The sequence below is a fragment of the Penicillium atrosanguineum genome (genome assembly GCF_028827265.1).
Source record: "Penicillium atrosanguineum strain IBT 20685 chromosome Unknown utg000008l_segment0_segment0, whole genome shotgun sequence".
Taxonomy (NCBI): domain Eukaryota; kingdom Fungi; phylum Ascomycota; class Eurotiomycetes; order Eurotiales; family Aspergillaceae; genus Penicillium; species Penicillium atrosanguineum.
The window spans coordinates 449,288-462,512 of NW_026623140.1; the positions used below are offsets into that span (position 1 = coordinate 449,288).

The window sequence follows — 13,225 nt, forward strand, 5'->3', positions numbered from 1 at the left end:
GGTATTCGTGAAGTGATAAAGTGAAGTGAAAAATCATAAGATGAGGAAGTGAGGTTTAAAGAGGGTGAGTGAGTAGCTTTATGTGTACCACACGGTCTTTGAAACTAGCAATAAACAAAGGAAATCTGCAATAAAGGAGTGTACTCTGCCCTCGCCCCCGCTATGTAACAACAGCCGTCCCTTGGCTATTCTAGGGTAGAAGGAGATTGTTTTTCGGCCGAAAAACGATGTTGTTGCTTGACAGGGTGACTCGAGTGGGCCATGCTCCAATATGGAGGTGTCATGTAGTTCTCGGCTTCATGCCTCATGGCGATGTCGAGGCGAACGACGTTAGGTGAGAACTTGACTTCAACTACCCTTGAACCATGCTCGTCTTCCTGATCGATAACTTGAAGCCATAGCCCAAGGGTCTTCTCCCTCCAGTATGTGGATGGAGGTAAGGTGAAGAAGAAAGAAGAATTTGAAAAGGCGGAAAAGATCAATTTATAGTGCAAATTTAAGTCAATGATCGTGTTGCGTAATCAGATGTTAGGGCGAATAATGTTTTCGGCCGAAAAAAGCTTCTCAAGGCGTCGGCATAATGGCCCACTGAACGGTAGGATAATGGAACTATTGTCCAGCTCGAGGTCGACCAATTGGTCTACGTTTTCGAAGCTGACCAGTTTGAGCAACACTCTGTATCTCACTGGAATCCCCTATTCCTCGAGGGTAGAATCTTTTGAGTCTGTCGCCGTTAATCGCATCAGCATTCTTGTCTCCTACATGGCGTAGCACAGTGCCGTCAAGCTCCCTGATTGAATAGGATCCATTTCCCTTGACAGATTCGATCTGGTATGGTCCAAGCCATCGAAAGCGGAGCTTCTGAATAGATGTCATGTCTGAAGACCTCTGGCTATCATGCAACAAGACGTAATCGTCCTTCTTCAGGGAAGCATCACGAGTGCGATGGTGGTCATCAAAGTATCCTGCATTATTCTCCTTGAGACGATTCATTCGCAGGATGGCTTCTTCAATGTCTTTCTCCCGTCTTTCGATTTGTCGTGCGCGCATTGCTATGAGACTTGATCTGTCCTGGACAGTTTCCCAAGGTAGTGTGCTCCATGTGGGTATCTCCAATTCGACAGGCAAAACAGCATGGATACCAAACAAGAAATAGTACGGGCTGATTCCAGTGGTAGCGTTAACGGTCACACGGTCTGCCATCAATGCGGCATGGAAGTGAGGCCTCCATCGGTTTTTCGGAGTAGATATGTCACCAGTTGGGTATCCACCTGTCATCTTGGAAAGGGCATCTTTCAGTGTCCTCATTGCTCGTTCAACAGGACCGTTCGAACCAGGATGATATGCGGAAATAGTGACCTTCTTAACGCCGCGGTCTTCAAGAAACTTCAGTGTCTTGCTACGGTTTTCAGGTCCATCGTCCATGACGATCTCACGGGGGTAGCCATGGCGGCAAATGATATCCTCATGAATAAAAGCTTGGATAGCTTCAGAGTCAGCACTGACTAAAACTCTTGCTTCAACCCAGCCGCTAACAGAATCTCTTCCTTGGACAACAGACTTGACGCCGTTTTCATCTGGCATACGGGTTGTATCAATAAACCACTTGTCGAATAGTCTCAGGTTCTTTGAAGCGACGGCAGGCTCATGCATACGGGTGGGATCACGCGCCTGGCATTCCACACATGTTCGCACGAAGGTAACCGTATCCTCGAACATACGGGACCAGTAGTACCGAAGTTTCAGTAAGGCGTAGGTGGCCTCTCGTCCTTTATGAGATAGTTCAGTATGGGCGCCATGTAATGCTTTTTGTTGGTCTTCTTTCTTGTCGAGAACACGCCGCATGATCTCTGTCTTTCCCTTATGCCGGTAGAAAAGGTGACTATCTTGAACAACAAACTTTAGGCACTTCCTCTTGAAATAGTAGAAGTGACTGCGGGACATCTCCGGCGGGCGCCGAAGCGTGGTCAGGTAGCGAGCTATATCTTGTGATTCGGTCGAATAGCTATTCTCCAGTGGTAGGGTCGCAGGGTTATCGGCGAGCTCTTCGTCGCCATTTGTAATAGTAGCGCGCGCAGGAAAGCAGCTCGCTCGCAGGTAAGACACTTCTGCATCAATGAAGTCATCCACGTCTACCTCTTGCTGTTGTTGCTGGACCTCTTTTTTAGTAGCAGGCCTTCTCGATAGTCCATCTGCCGCACCATTCTTCCGCCCAGAAACATGTTTGACGTCAAAGTCAAATAAACGGATCCACGCCATCCATCTAGTAACAAGAGCACCTGGCAAGTCGGTAGCAGGACGATTCAGTTGCGAAACAAGAGTTTTCGCGTCTGTTTCTAGCACAAAGTGGATACCATATAGCCAGTGCCGGAACTTCTTCAGTGCCATCAGTACTGCGCGGCATTCCAACTTACCCGCATCATATGTGAGTTGCGTCTCTGTCCATGCGCCTGATTCGTAGCGTGCGGGCTTCCTCACACCATCTCTTTCTTGCATCAGAACAGCACCCCATCCTTTCCCAGACGCGTCTACCGCAACAACAATCATCAACGGTTGGAAGGCATAGTCGATCGGAAGCACTGTGGGGAAGCTTGAGAGTAGCTCTTTAACCGTATCAAATGCAGCTTGTTGCTTTGCTCCCCACTGAAAGGGGGTATTCTTCCTCAAACAGGCGTATAGGCAGTCCATAATGATCTGAAAGCCGGCCACTAGGATACGGAAGTAGACAGCAAGGCCAACAAACGAACGTAGTTCGTCTTTATTTAATGGGGTGGGCCAGTCCAGAAGCTTTGCGACCTTGTTCTCCTCAGCGCGACGCCCATGGATATCGCATATCCATCCAACAACCTCGATTCCTGACATAGCAAATTGGGACTTCTCCGCCGAGACAGCAGCACCGGCGAGCTCCAAAAGATATAGCGTTTCATCGAGGTTCTGTAGGTGTTCTAGAACAAACTTTCGAATCCCTGGCTTTGCAAACTCGTCATTGTACCTGGTCCGAGGCCCTTTGATGGCAACATCATCAAGAAACGACCTAGCAATGGTGCCAAAGATAGGCTGCAGAATCCATGATACCACGCGTTGGAACTGTGCCACCGAATTCGCTGCGCCTTGCAATATTGTAGTCTGGCGTAGCAGACCTAGTGGAGTCTGAATCGCGGTGAGATCCCTGTCTTCCTCGGCTAGGGAAATCTGGTCGTAACCGGAGTATAGATCAACTAAAGAAGTAAGGGCCAGTCCAGCGAATTCTTCAGCAAACTCATCCGCATCAGGTGGCATATTGGCATCTCGTTTTGTAACCTTGTTGATCAGCATCGCGGCGTTGATCAACCGGTACTTGCCTGCACTTTTCTTCTTCACTAGGAACCAAGGGTTTCTATACGGGCCATCGCATGGTTCGAGAACACCTTTCCGCAGTCTATCACGAAGCATATCGTTAATAACTGGTCCGAGAGCACGCGGTATCTTGAAACCTGGGTGTTGCCATGCTTCATGAGGTATAGTTTTGATGCGTTGAGCGGGCATAACTTCCTCATGAATACGGCTCATATGCTCCCAGGACCATGCAAGCACCCCTTCTCTCTTAAATAGTAGCTCACGTAGCAGTAGCTTTTCCTTCGGAAGCAGACCACTACCAACGAGCATCGACTCTTCTCGTTCAGGCGTTAGCCTGGCTCCTCTTGCGATAGTTGCAATACGCGGCCGAAGTAGGTCATCGAATTCCGAAGGTGTGTCCGTAGCACGGTACTTGGAATGATACTTCTCAAGACACACATTCTGCCAGTCAGGGTTACCAGCAGGAATTGAGCCATCTGAATCAGACGAATTGACAGGTTGAATTTTGTCCGCCTTCCGTTTGTATAGTGTGTTGACCTGTGCGCCTAGGAGGACTTGGTTTTTCGGCCGAAAAACGTTGCTTGGCCATTGCTTCGGGTTTGCCAGAAGGTTATGTGCTGTGAAAGAGGTGCGGTATTCAACCTCATCGAAATGGGTGGTGCTTGACCAGGTATACTGGCGGTGAGGCTCCGCGGAGTGCCAGACAGATAAGGCGCTGCGGGAGGGGGGTGGCTTTTCGGCCGAAAAACGATCTCCTAGCGGTGTCGACCCCGCTTTCTCCCCATGCCTCCGTATTTTGTTATTTTCATCTTTTCTTGGTGTTTTTGAGGTTTCTTCTTTGATAATTAACGCATTCACAACATTTGAGGGTGCTAACAGACGAATGGACTGCACGAAAGACTTGGCCGCCAGAGGTAGAGCAGGTATTGCGGTGGCTGTGGAATACCTGCTCAGGCTTTTAAATCAGCAGCCTCATGTTCGTCTGGCCAGAGTTGGTCTTCATAGAAGGAGCCTCCATTCCGCGGATGGTATGCTTCAAAGCTGACACGCTTCCGGCGATCATGACTAGATATCGTGCAAATAACCCTTCCATCTCCCTTCTCAGAGGTTTGCAGCAATGCATCTTTTGCCCAGATTCTGCCAAGTAGCAGATCATTCGTGCAGCCGTCACCGACCATGGTATGAGACTCTGTGACAACATCGCCTACATTGATCGGTAGACTCTCAATGCATGCACCTACTGCGAACTCTCCTCCATCAACAGGTACAAGCTTCAGTCTTGGTTTCAGTCTCATCTGTGCCTGCATGGAGTGTGCGATTTCTCTGCGAATGATGTTCACCGACGAACCTATGTCGATACACGCTCGTACCACCTGCCCGCCGACGGAAACTGTGACAAAAAGGAGGTCTCTGGAATACTCCCGAGGAGAGGTCACTGGCTGTACGCCTGACAGTTGGACGCCTTGGAAGTTCACTTTCGCGGCGAGGTCTTTGACATAGATAGGGCTACCAGTTTCCTGATGGTACTCGACAGCATCTCGCACAATCTGGCCGATCTTATCCTCTATCTGCTTTGGAAGGGAAGCGCTAGTGAAATTCGTTTGCGCCTGTGCTTGTGAGAGGACTTCGTTTATGCGCTGGTTGATAACCTCCATGCTAACACCCTTACCCATACCTGCACGTATCCTTGGGGCAGTTCCTGCAAGTTCACCAATCGTGAGAGTGATTTCTGTGTCCCATATCTTTCGCATCACGACATCCGAAAGCTGTGATCTCCGCTGAACAATGTCTGGATCGATAGGGCCGCGAATCCTCCTTGGGGCGTGGTTATGCAGCTGAACAGCTTCCCGCTGAGGCCGTACGGTTTGAGTTTCTTCGGGCTGCTCGTCTTGCATCACATCATCATCGGCATCTTCAACGTGAGGCTGGTATCTACCAGTCTGGGAGTTCCTTGTTCTAGCAATGTCCTGGTCTCTGCGTCGCTTTACCGGACGACCTTCAATAGCGTTGACAGCGCCGTATGGAATGATCGCTTCCTCATCCTCACTTTCTTCGAGCCTCTCCCATGCAGGTGCCGTACCAAGAAGGGTGGCAGTTACAGATCGAACAGGCGCAGGGTATAAGTCGGTCGCTGTATCACTCAAATATATGGGTTGCTGTGATGCATTTGGGTCCGTAGGATGAGTTGAAACCGGAATAGTGGCGCGAACAGCATTACTACCTGACTGCGTAGTAGCTCCATACGATCCCTGATTCTTCCAGCTATCATACTGCGCTTGAAAGGTTTGTTGGTTCAGTTGTCCTGGGACCACACGCAACCTCGGTCCTGGCTGCTCAATAGTGCCTAGAACCATCTGATTCATAGCATCATAATGCATGATACCACGACCTTGCATGTCGCGAATAGCCGCACATTGGTCTGGTCGAGAGAAATGGGCGCCTCCACATGTCCAGCATCTCGGTGGAGGATTGGCTCCAAGACCGTTCGAAGGACCTCTCCTGTCTGGTTCGTACCGAACATCATTCCTCATATCTCGGCCAGCCTGCACCTTGAGAGCAAGTGCCTCCATTTGAGACTGCATTTCCTTGAGTTTCCTATCTTGGTCGTCCTGGCGTTGGCTCTGGATAGTAATAGGTTGCCGATATTCCTGAGGCCTTGCGGCGGTAGTATGCTGTGTCTGTGGGGGATGAAGCTGCTGAGCACTTTTGCTACTATTCGGAGGAGATTCGACAGTCGAAAGAATCCTCTGAATATCAGTTTCCTCTCTAACATACGATCTGATCGCTATATATGCCTCCGAATACGTGATCAAAGTCCCTCTTGGTAGCTGCTTGCGAGAATGCCTTCTAATAATCTTCTCCTTGAGCTGCTGCGGAAGTCCTTGGATAAGGAGGCTTGCCCTATCCACATCACTAACCTCGCCTTTTGAGTGGACACGACCAGATATATCATCGAACTCATTGAGGTACGAACGGATATTGTCTTGCATTGTCCGCTTGACCTGGGCGAGGGATTGAAGGTATGTCTTCGTGTACCTTTGCTGCTCACTATCGTCATCATAGAAGTGCTCCAAGAAGTCTTCCTTGAAGGTATCCCAGTCCTTTTTCAGCCATGAACTCTGCCTCTTTACCCAGGATTTGGTGACCTTTGCACAGTATTGAGGCAATATACCCATGATATCCTCATTGTTTTTAACGCCACACCTGAAACACGTATCCTGCAGCTTCTCCAGGAACTCAGAGACATCCGTCTCGTCAAAGTATGGTGCCCCTGGGGATCCTGGAGCTGGCAACGCGGAGAAGTGAGGAACTTGGACTGTGTAAGGGATAGGCATTGTCTGAACTATTCGGGATGATTCGGCTAGGGGTGATCGTATTGGCTGGTGCTCATGATCCGCATGACTATCACCGCTGTGGACCGACTCGGACCTTTCTGGTGCTGGTTCTCGGTAATCAGTGAAAGGTGCAATACCCTCAGGGTGTGGTAGCTCAGGGGCCATGAGATCTGGTGCGCCGTGGTCTGCTATTCGCTCGCAGAAAGGAGATAGCTTTTCGGCCGAAAAGAAATGTTGACTCTGTTCACTATGATTTTTGTCGTGTCTCTTCAATAATTCTTCTTCTTCTTGTGTAATTTTTTGTTAAGGCCGCTTCCTTTTGCTGCAATTTATATTGCAGAATTGTTTGCATTAGTATCAGCTGAGTCGTAGAGTGCCACAGCCATCGGATACCAGGGCATCCCTGCTCGGCTATAGTATTCAATTGGATAGGCTGCATCTTCAGTAGTTTCCGAAGCATTACTGCATTTCCAGTATACCAATCAGATAGCATCCCCCGTAGGAACTGGGTGTATTCAGGCGAATACTGCATCTCGGCTAACCCCTCTTGGTTGTCTGTGCCGAATATATCGTCCTTATCACTGGTGATTGTGATAGATCTCCCGCTTGAGATCTCGTACAATCTGATAGCCTTTTCAGGGTCAAATGCGATCGCCACCCTTCAGACGTGTGTTCCTTCGTATGGTGAGGTGCCCTAACAAAAACGAGCCTTCCCGGGGACGCCAATATGAAAAGGGGATGGCTCGATGGCTGTCTGACAATACAGACTGGGCAACAGCAACCAACGAACAACACACACACAACCTGCACGTAGTAGAGGTCGTCCTAGGGGAGGTCGCGAATGTCCTTGGTGAGGCCGTGAGGTCGTACGTGCAATCCTGGACACAGCAATCCTAAATGAGGCCGTACGGTTTTTCCCGACTGAGCCCGTATGGAATGTACTTAATATAGCATGTTGAATGAAAGAATGTAGTGAAAACTGGAATGAATTGGGTAGATGCCTCTTCTCTCTCTATCCTCATGTAGAAGCTGCTGCTTACACCTAAGGTATTCGTGACACCTCAGGCCGCAACTGTATTCATTATGTCATGCGTTCCACCACTACACTATCTAATCGCTGGTAACCCCACATTCACTCCCAAAAATTCCCCTCCGTCACCGACCTCCAACCTCCAAACCCCTCATAATGGCCGAACCACGCATTTCCCTCATATCCGACCTCACGCCTCCCTCGTTAGAGCGGACATGGCTCACGGCGCCACACCCAACACTCCCAATTGTTGCGACATGTAGCTCCGACAAGACTGTGCGGGTGTACTCGCTCACCAACTTCAAGCTCCTATCAACCATTACCGGTGGTCACAAGCGCAGCGTGCGAACATGCGCCTGGAAACCACACGTACAGGGCGAGAGCGTACTCGCCACGGGCAGCTTCGACGCCACAGTTGGAATCTGGCGACGATGGGACAGCTACAGGAACAACGAAGCTATCAATGGTGACGAACAAGACGTGACCGGATCAAACGCCGACGAAGATGAAGAATGGCGGTTTGCCGTTCTTCTGGATGGACACGATAGCGAAGTCAAATCTGTTTCGTGGTCTCCGTCGGGGATGTTACTTGCCACATGTGCACGCGATAAGTCGATTTGGATCTGGGAGGATCTGGACGATGGAGACAACAATTTCGAGACGGTCGCTGTGATGCAGGAGCATGGCGGTGATGTGAAATGTGTTGCATGGCACCCTGTTGAAGAATGTCTCGCGAGCGGCGGATACGACGACACCATTCGGCTGTGGCGGGAGGATCTGGATGACTGGGGCCAGGTCGCGTGTATCAAGAAGCACGAAGGGACAGTCTGGTTCCTTAACTGGGAAGGGCCTGAGACCATGCCGGCGTCAGAGTCGAGCGATCTGCAGAATCAATGGCAAGAGCAACGAGCTCTTTCCGGGCCGCGACTGGTTTCCTGCTCGGACGACCGCACAGTTCGAGTTTGGTGCCGTCTGCCTAAGGAGACCTCACAGCCGGGAATGAGCTCGTCAGCAGCCACTGGGATTCCGAGCATTATCCGGCCCTCGGGTACCGATGAGACGTGGGAGGAGGACGCACTGCTGCCCCATGCACATGAGCTGGCTATTTACGCTGTTGCGTGGAGCCAAAAGACTGGACTCATTGCATCTGTCGGTGCCGATGGACGCATTGTGGTATATGAAGAACGACTTGTGGCGCCGTCTCCCGATTCAGATGCTATGGAGACCGAGCCTTCCACAAGGCCTTCATTACAGACGGAATGGGCAATCCTTGCCGTCTTTGACGGAGCACATGGGATCTATGAGATGAATCATGTGGCTTGGGCGAACCGGGCGGATCGTGGATCAGAGGGTGCGGCGGAGGAGATCTTGGTGACGACTGCAGATGATGGTAGCGTCAAGGTGTGGTCGCTGCAGCGATGAGCCACCTATGCAATTGGAACCGTAGGCATAGAGGCTTTTGTCTTATAGAAAGAGATTCACATATAGACATGAGAAGATTGGTCTATCTCAAGCTAATCTTACCTATGATTCTACATTCCAGATTCAGTTCATTACGTATTTGAAAAGATATTATTGAATGACACTCAATATAATTAGTCTATCGAAGATCAGACGGTACGCCTAGCTCTGTACAGATGCATATAGAAAACCAGGGGGAATCAGGAAAAACATAGAAACCGAGACACCACACCCAACGCATGCTGCTCATATCATGATCGATGGCCCTCATGCAGCGGGTGAGAACCTTCTTCATCGTCATCACTGACATCACCAACTGCATAATGCTCCCGGTTCATACCCGGGGAATGGAGATCATCTAGCTCGGACTCATCAAAGTCGCCAGCTTCAACATCGTTGGCCGAGCGCTTGTTGTGGAACCGACCGAGGCCTGAACTGCTCATGTCGTTCACCTCGTTCCCACCCACACCGCGGTAGCCCCTGTGGGCACGGCGACTACGCCAGATGAAGAAGCCCCAGATGAGAACACCAATGATGACCACAACGAGGATGGCCTCACCAGACTTGGTGTAGGCGTGCATCTCGGTCTCCTTCATCTTCTGTTGCTGCTGCTCCTCTCCGGCGGTGCTGTTCGGGTACCCGCCGACAGAAGTCTGAGGCAGCTTCTCGCCATCGATGCGGGAATCGGCCGGACGACCTCCGATGCTGGCGATGTCGACGTTCATGAATCGGTCAAGCATGTCACGAGTCTGGCGGGGTTGATCGAAGGGAACCATGTGGCTGGAGTTGTAGAAAAGGACGTAGGTCAAGTTGCGAGCGTATTGATAGATACCAGCCGGTTCGCCCTCGAAGGTCCAGTCGTGACGGGGAGCCCAGACACCGGGAGAAGTCTCGAAGCCAGTTCCACCCTTCCACTTCATGTTGTGGATCATAGTCTCGGTTCCAATGTGGTTGCAGATCCAGTCCTTCGCACCGCTGAACAGGAGGATGTTGATACCGGATTCGATAAGGCCAGGGAGTAGCTGGACAGACGGCCGGGAGTTCTTTGCCCTGAAAGCGCCGCTAACGAGACCGGAGCATTCCTCCCAGCCAGACATCTTCGCAGGGTTAATGTTCAAAGCCTTCACCACATCGTCCCGACGGAGATAAGGTCTCATATATTCCAGGTCCGGAGGCCAGTTCATGCCACACGCGGGGCTGGTGTCTTTCAGACGAACGTCATACATGTTGTAGCACATACCGTCCTTAGTGGTGAGTGTCAGGGCTTGCTGGAAGACGTTCTCACATTCCTGGACATTGATCTTGTCCTTGGAGCCAGCAGTTTCCAACCTCGACAAGCATACGGAGTTTAAGGCCTCGAGATTGCGGAAAGTTTGGGTGTCTTCTTTGATCAGACCTTCCTTTTGAGCGAACTCGAAGTTGGAGGGATATTGATCGGCTGGCGAAATCCAACCATTGCCGATCAACAGGCCCTTGAGCGGCCATTTACTCTTTCCATTCGCCACAGCTGCCTCGTTGCGTTCCTGGATGGCCTTCGCGATATAGGGAATATGCTGGCCAGCGTACGATTCGCCTGCAATGTAGATCTGTGATGTATCAGAAACCAACCTCTTCCGAAACTGCCTCGGCGCATCAAAACACGTACATCGTCTCTTTCATACTCCGGGAACATGTCGAAGAACTTGTCCAAGAAGATCATAAAGTGGGCCGACATCTCATCCAACTCGTGAAGATAGCTATCGGTATTGGCATAACTGAAGCCAGTGCCGACAGGCTGATCGACAAAGAGTAAATTGGCGAATTCATCCCAAGAACCCTTGTTGTATTCCAATGTCTCTTCGTCCTTGAGTCGGTAAGGGCCAACCTCCATCAGCGCGCCATCCATAGAGCTGCATCCGGGTCCACCATTGAGCCAAATAACAGTTCTCTGTCGATTTGCGATGTGCTGGTTCTGGAAGTGCCAGAAGAAGAGGTTGCCATTGCTCGCAGGGTCTACTTCAATGTGTCTGTACAGTTTGTCCCGATTAGTCGCGTGTCGCGTGATTGCAATCGCATCGACTTACCCCGCATGCATCTTCAAGATAGGTCCATCCGGAACTCCAGGCAGGTCGTGCACATAGTAATCGGCAGCTGAGCTGGCCACGGATAGCACCGGGCTCAGCGCCAAGGAAAGCGTCCATGACAGCATGGCTAAGGCGCCGCCCCTCTTCGAGCGAGCGAAGGAGGGCATGGTGAGTATTTTAGAAGGTCGGCAGTATAGAGCTCATAGGATCTCGTCAGGGGATAGCTCGTCAACCGTGTCAAGACAGGTCCGCGCGGACTGAGCACAGCTTAGGCGGTCATCGAATCCGGAGACGGATCAGCAAGGAGGTCGGACGCGGGAAGGGGGAGTGGGCGGAAAGCTGGTATTAAAAGAGTGCTGTGCACTCTTGAAGGAATAGAAGAAGAAAATGCGAAGTAGTTTGGTCGAGTAAGTCAAAGAAGCGGAACGGGCGGAGTCCAGATTCCAGGAGATGCTGGCGTGGCCTCGGCGCGGCGTTACTATGTACGGTCTGATTATCGTATTACATGTAAGTTACAAGGATACACACTACAATGTTTTGATAATGACATACGAATACTTAACCAAACCTTGGGCCTAGGACTCGAATGCCCCGTTCCCCGATTCAGCGGTCTATAGATGCGCCACTATTCACGGCCTTTTTGGGCTCAAGAGGTTTATCCTGGCTTGTCTTCGTCTATAACTTGTACGCATACATTTTTCTATTCATTTCATACATGTTGAAGCCCCCTGGAATTCAAACCGAGCGAGTTCCATCCTGAAACCGGCGTTCGGAGGATATTATTCCTGACGGTGGCTTTTTTGGGGTGTTCCAATTAGAAAAGATCATCGACTGCCTTGTCGGCGTCGTTCTTAATCAGATCCACCATCCCCTGAAGACTGGTTAGCGCTAACCCTAGGGCGAAGGGGGGTCCCGAACCTTGGGCATGATCGGCTCGCCTTGAGCGTCCTTCACGTAGCGGAACGGCATTTCAGTCCGCTCGTGCTCGTTAATCAGGATTTCCGGGTAGTCGACGTAGTCAATCTTCTCGAGAGGAACTGCGTAACATTAGGTATTAGGTATACGTTATAGCATGTTCCATAGCTGAGTTTGTCTTACTCTTCTCATGCACGACCATGCGAGTGACTCGCACAGCGGTGTCGGTGGTCATCTGCTTCGGGCCTAATCGGCGACCAGTGTAGCCTTTTTTCCTCAATTCCGAGGTGCGATCTATATTCCATTAGTGATGTTTCAGCCCCGTCTATCGTTGTAGACGTACCGCGAGGCGGGTCATCGCCTGGATACCAAGTTAGCTCAAATTTAACCCGTAGAGAAAAGGGTTCCTACCCAGAATGCCGCCGAAGAGAAAAACGTCAAAGGTATCGCCATCTTCCGGGCTCAATTCCACCTGAGCAGAAGGATCCAACAGGCAGACCTTGTCCTTAGGGTAGATCTCCTCGACACTGCGCTGCTCGACCTCGAAGCCCTCAGTGGCGACCAGTTCGGCGGGCAGATTTCCGCTTAGTTCGGCGGGCACCGAACTCAGCAGAAATCGGGCTCCAAGAGCATGAGACTCGCGAGCGATACAGGCATACTCGAGCGTCGACCACTGTCCCAATTCGGGATCCAGGTGCTCGACCACAAAGGCCCTCTTGTCAGTCATGGCGGGGTTGCAAAAATTGAAGCGGGTGGACGACGCAATGTAAACTTAATTGTGGAATGTGAATGTGCGGATGCGGCGACCTTCCAACTACGCCCTTTCCCCGGCTTTTTTTAGCTTCTTCTTCTGCTTCTCTACCTTTTTTCCCATTCAAGTCATTTGCATATTGCTAGGAACTGGACTGTTCTGAATCCTACATGGACTCTCAGACTTATCTCGTACCCAACTTAGTCATTGGCCCCTTGATGACGTACAGTTCTTCCACACCTCAGCCACTCGTTTCGTAGATTGAGCTCAGCAACATCGTCACATAGTCACATAGTCACATAGTCACATAGTCACACAGTCTAGCGAATGAATC

General features: G+C 50.7%; 4 protein-coding genes across 4 annotated transcripts; 1 reads left to right on the plus strand and 3 right to left on the minus strand.

Moving 5' to 3' along the window:
* Positions 1-609: 609 nt before the first annotated feature.
* N7443_009647 (uncharacterized protein) lies at positions 610-6,671 on the minus strand (the record flags this gene model as incomplete). Its single annotated transcript, XM_056889703.1, has 2 exons — positions 610-4,282; positions 4,324-6,671. 2 exons carry the CDS (start codon positions 6,669-6,671, stop codon positions 610-612), a joined length of 6,021 nt encoding a protein of 2,006 aa, XP_056736194.1.
* Positions 6,672-7,857: 1,186 nt separating this feature from the next.
* On the plus strand, positions 7,858-9,123 carry cia1 (iron-sulfur cluster assembly protein CIA1; the record flags this gene model as incomplete). Its single annotated transcript, XM_056889704.1, has 1 exon — positions 7,858-9,123. One exon carries the CDS (start codon positions 7,858-7,860, stop codon positions 9,121-9,123), a length of 1,266 nt encoding a protein of 421 aa, XP_056736195.1.
* Positions 9,124-9,413: 290 nt separating this feature from the next.
* Positions 9,414-11,392, minus strand: kexA (serine-type carboxypeptidase kexA; the record flags this gene model as incomplete). Its single annotated transcript, XM_056889705.1, has 3 exons — positions 9,414-10,748; positions 10,808-11,168; positions 11,226-11,392. 3 exons carry the CDS (start codon positions 11,390-11,392, stop codon positions 9,414-9,416), a joined length of 1,863 nt encoding a protein of 620 aa, XP_056736196.1.
* A 647-nt stretch (positions 11,393-12,039) lies between these two features.
* On the minus strand, positions 12,040-12,867 carry N7443_009650 (SAM-dependent methyltransferase; the record flags this gene model as incomplete). Its single annotated transcript, XM_056889706.1, has 5 exons — positions 12,040-12,096; positions 12,144-12,262; positions 12,324-12,434; positions 12,484-12,501; positions 12,552-12,867. The coding sequence occupies 5 exons, from the start codon at positions 12,865-12,867 to the stop codon at positions 12,040-12,042; spliced, it is 621 nt and encodes a 206-aa protein (XP_056736197.1).
* Positions 12,868-13,225: the final 358 nt, after the last annotated feature.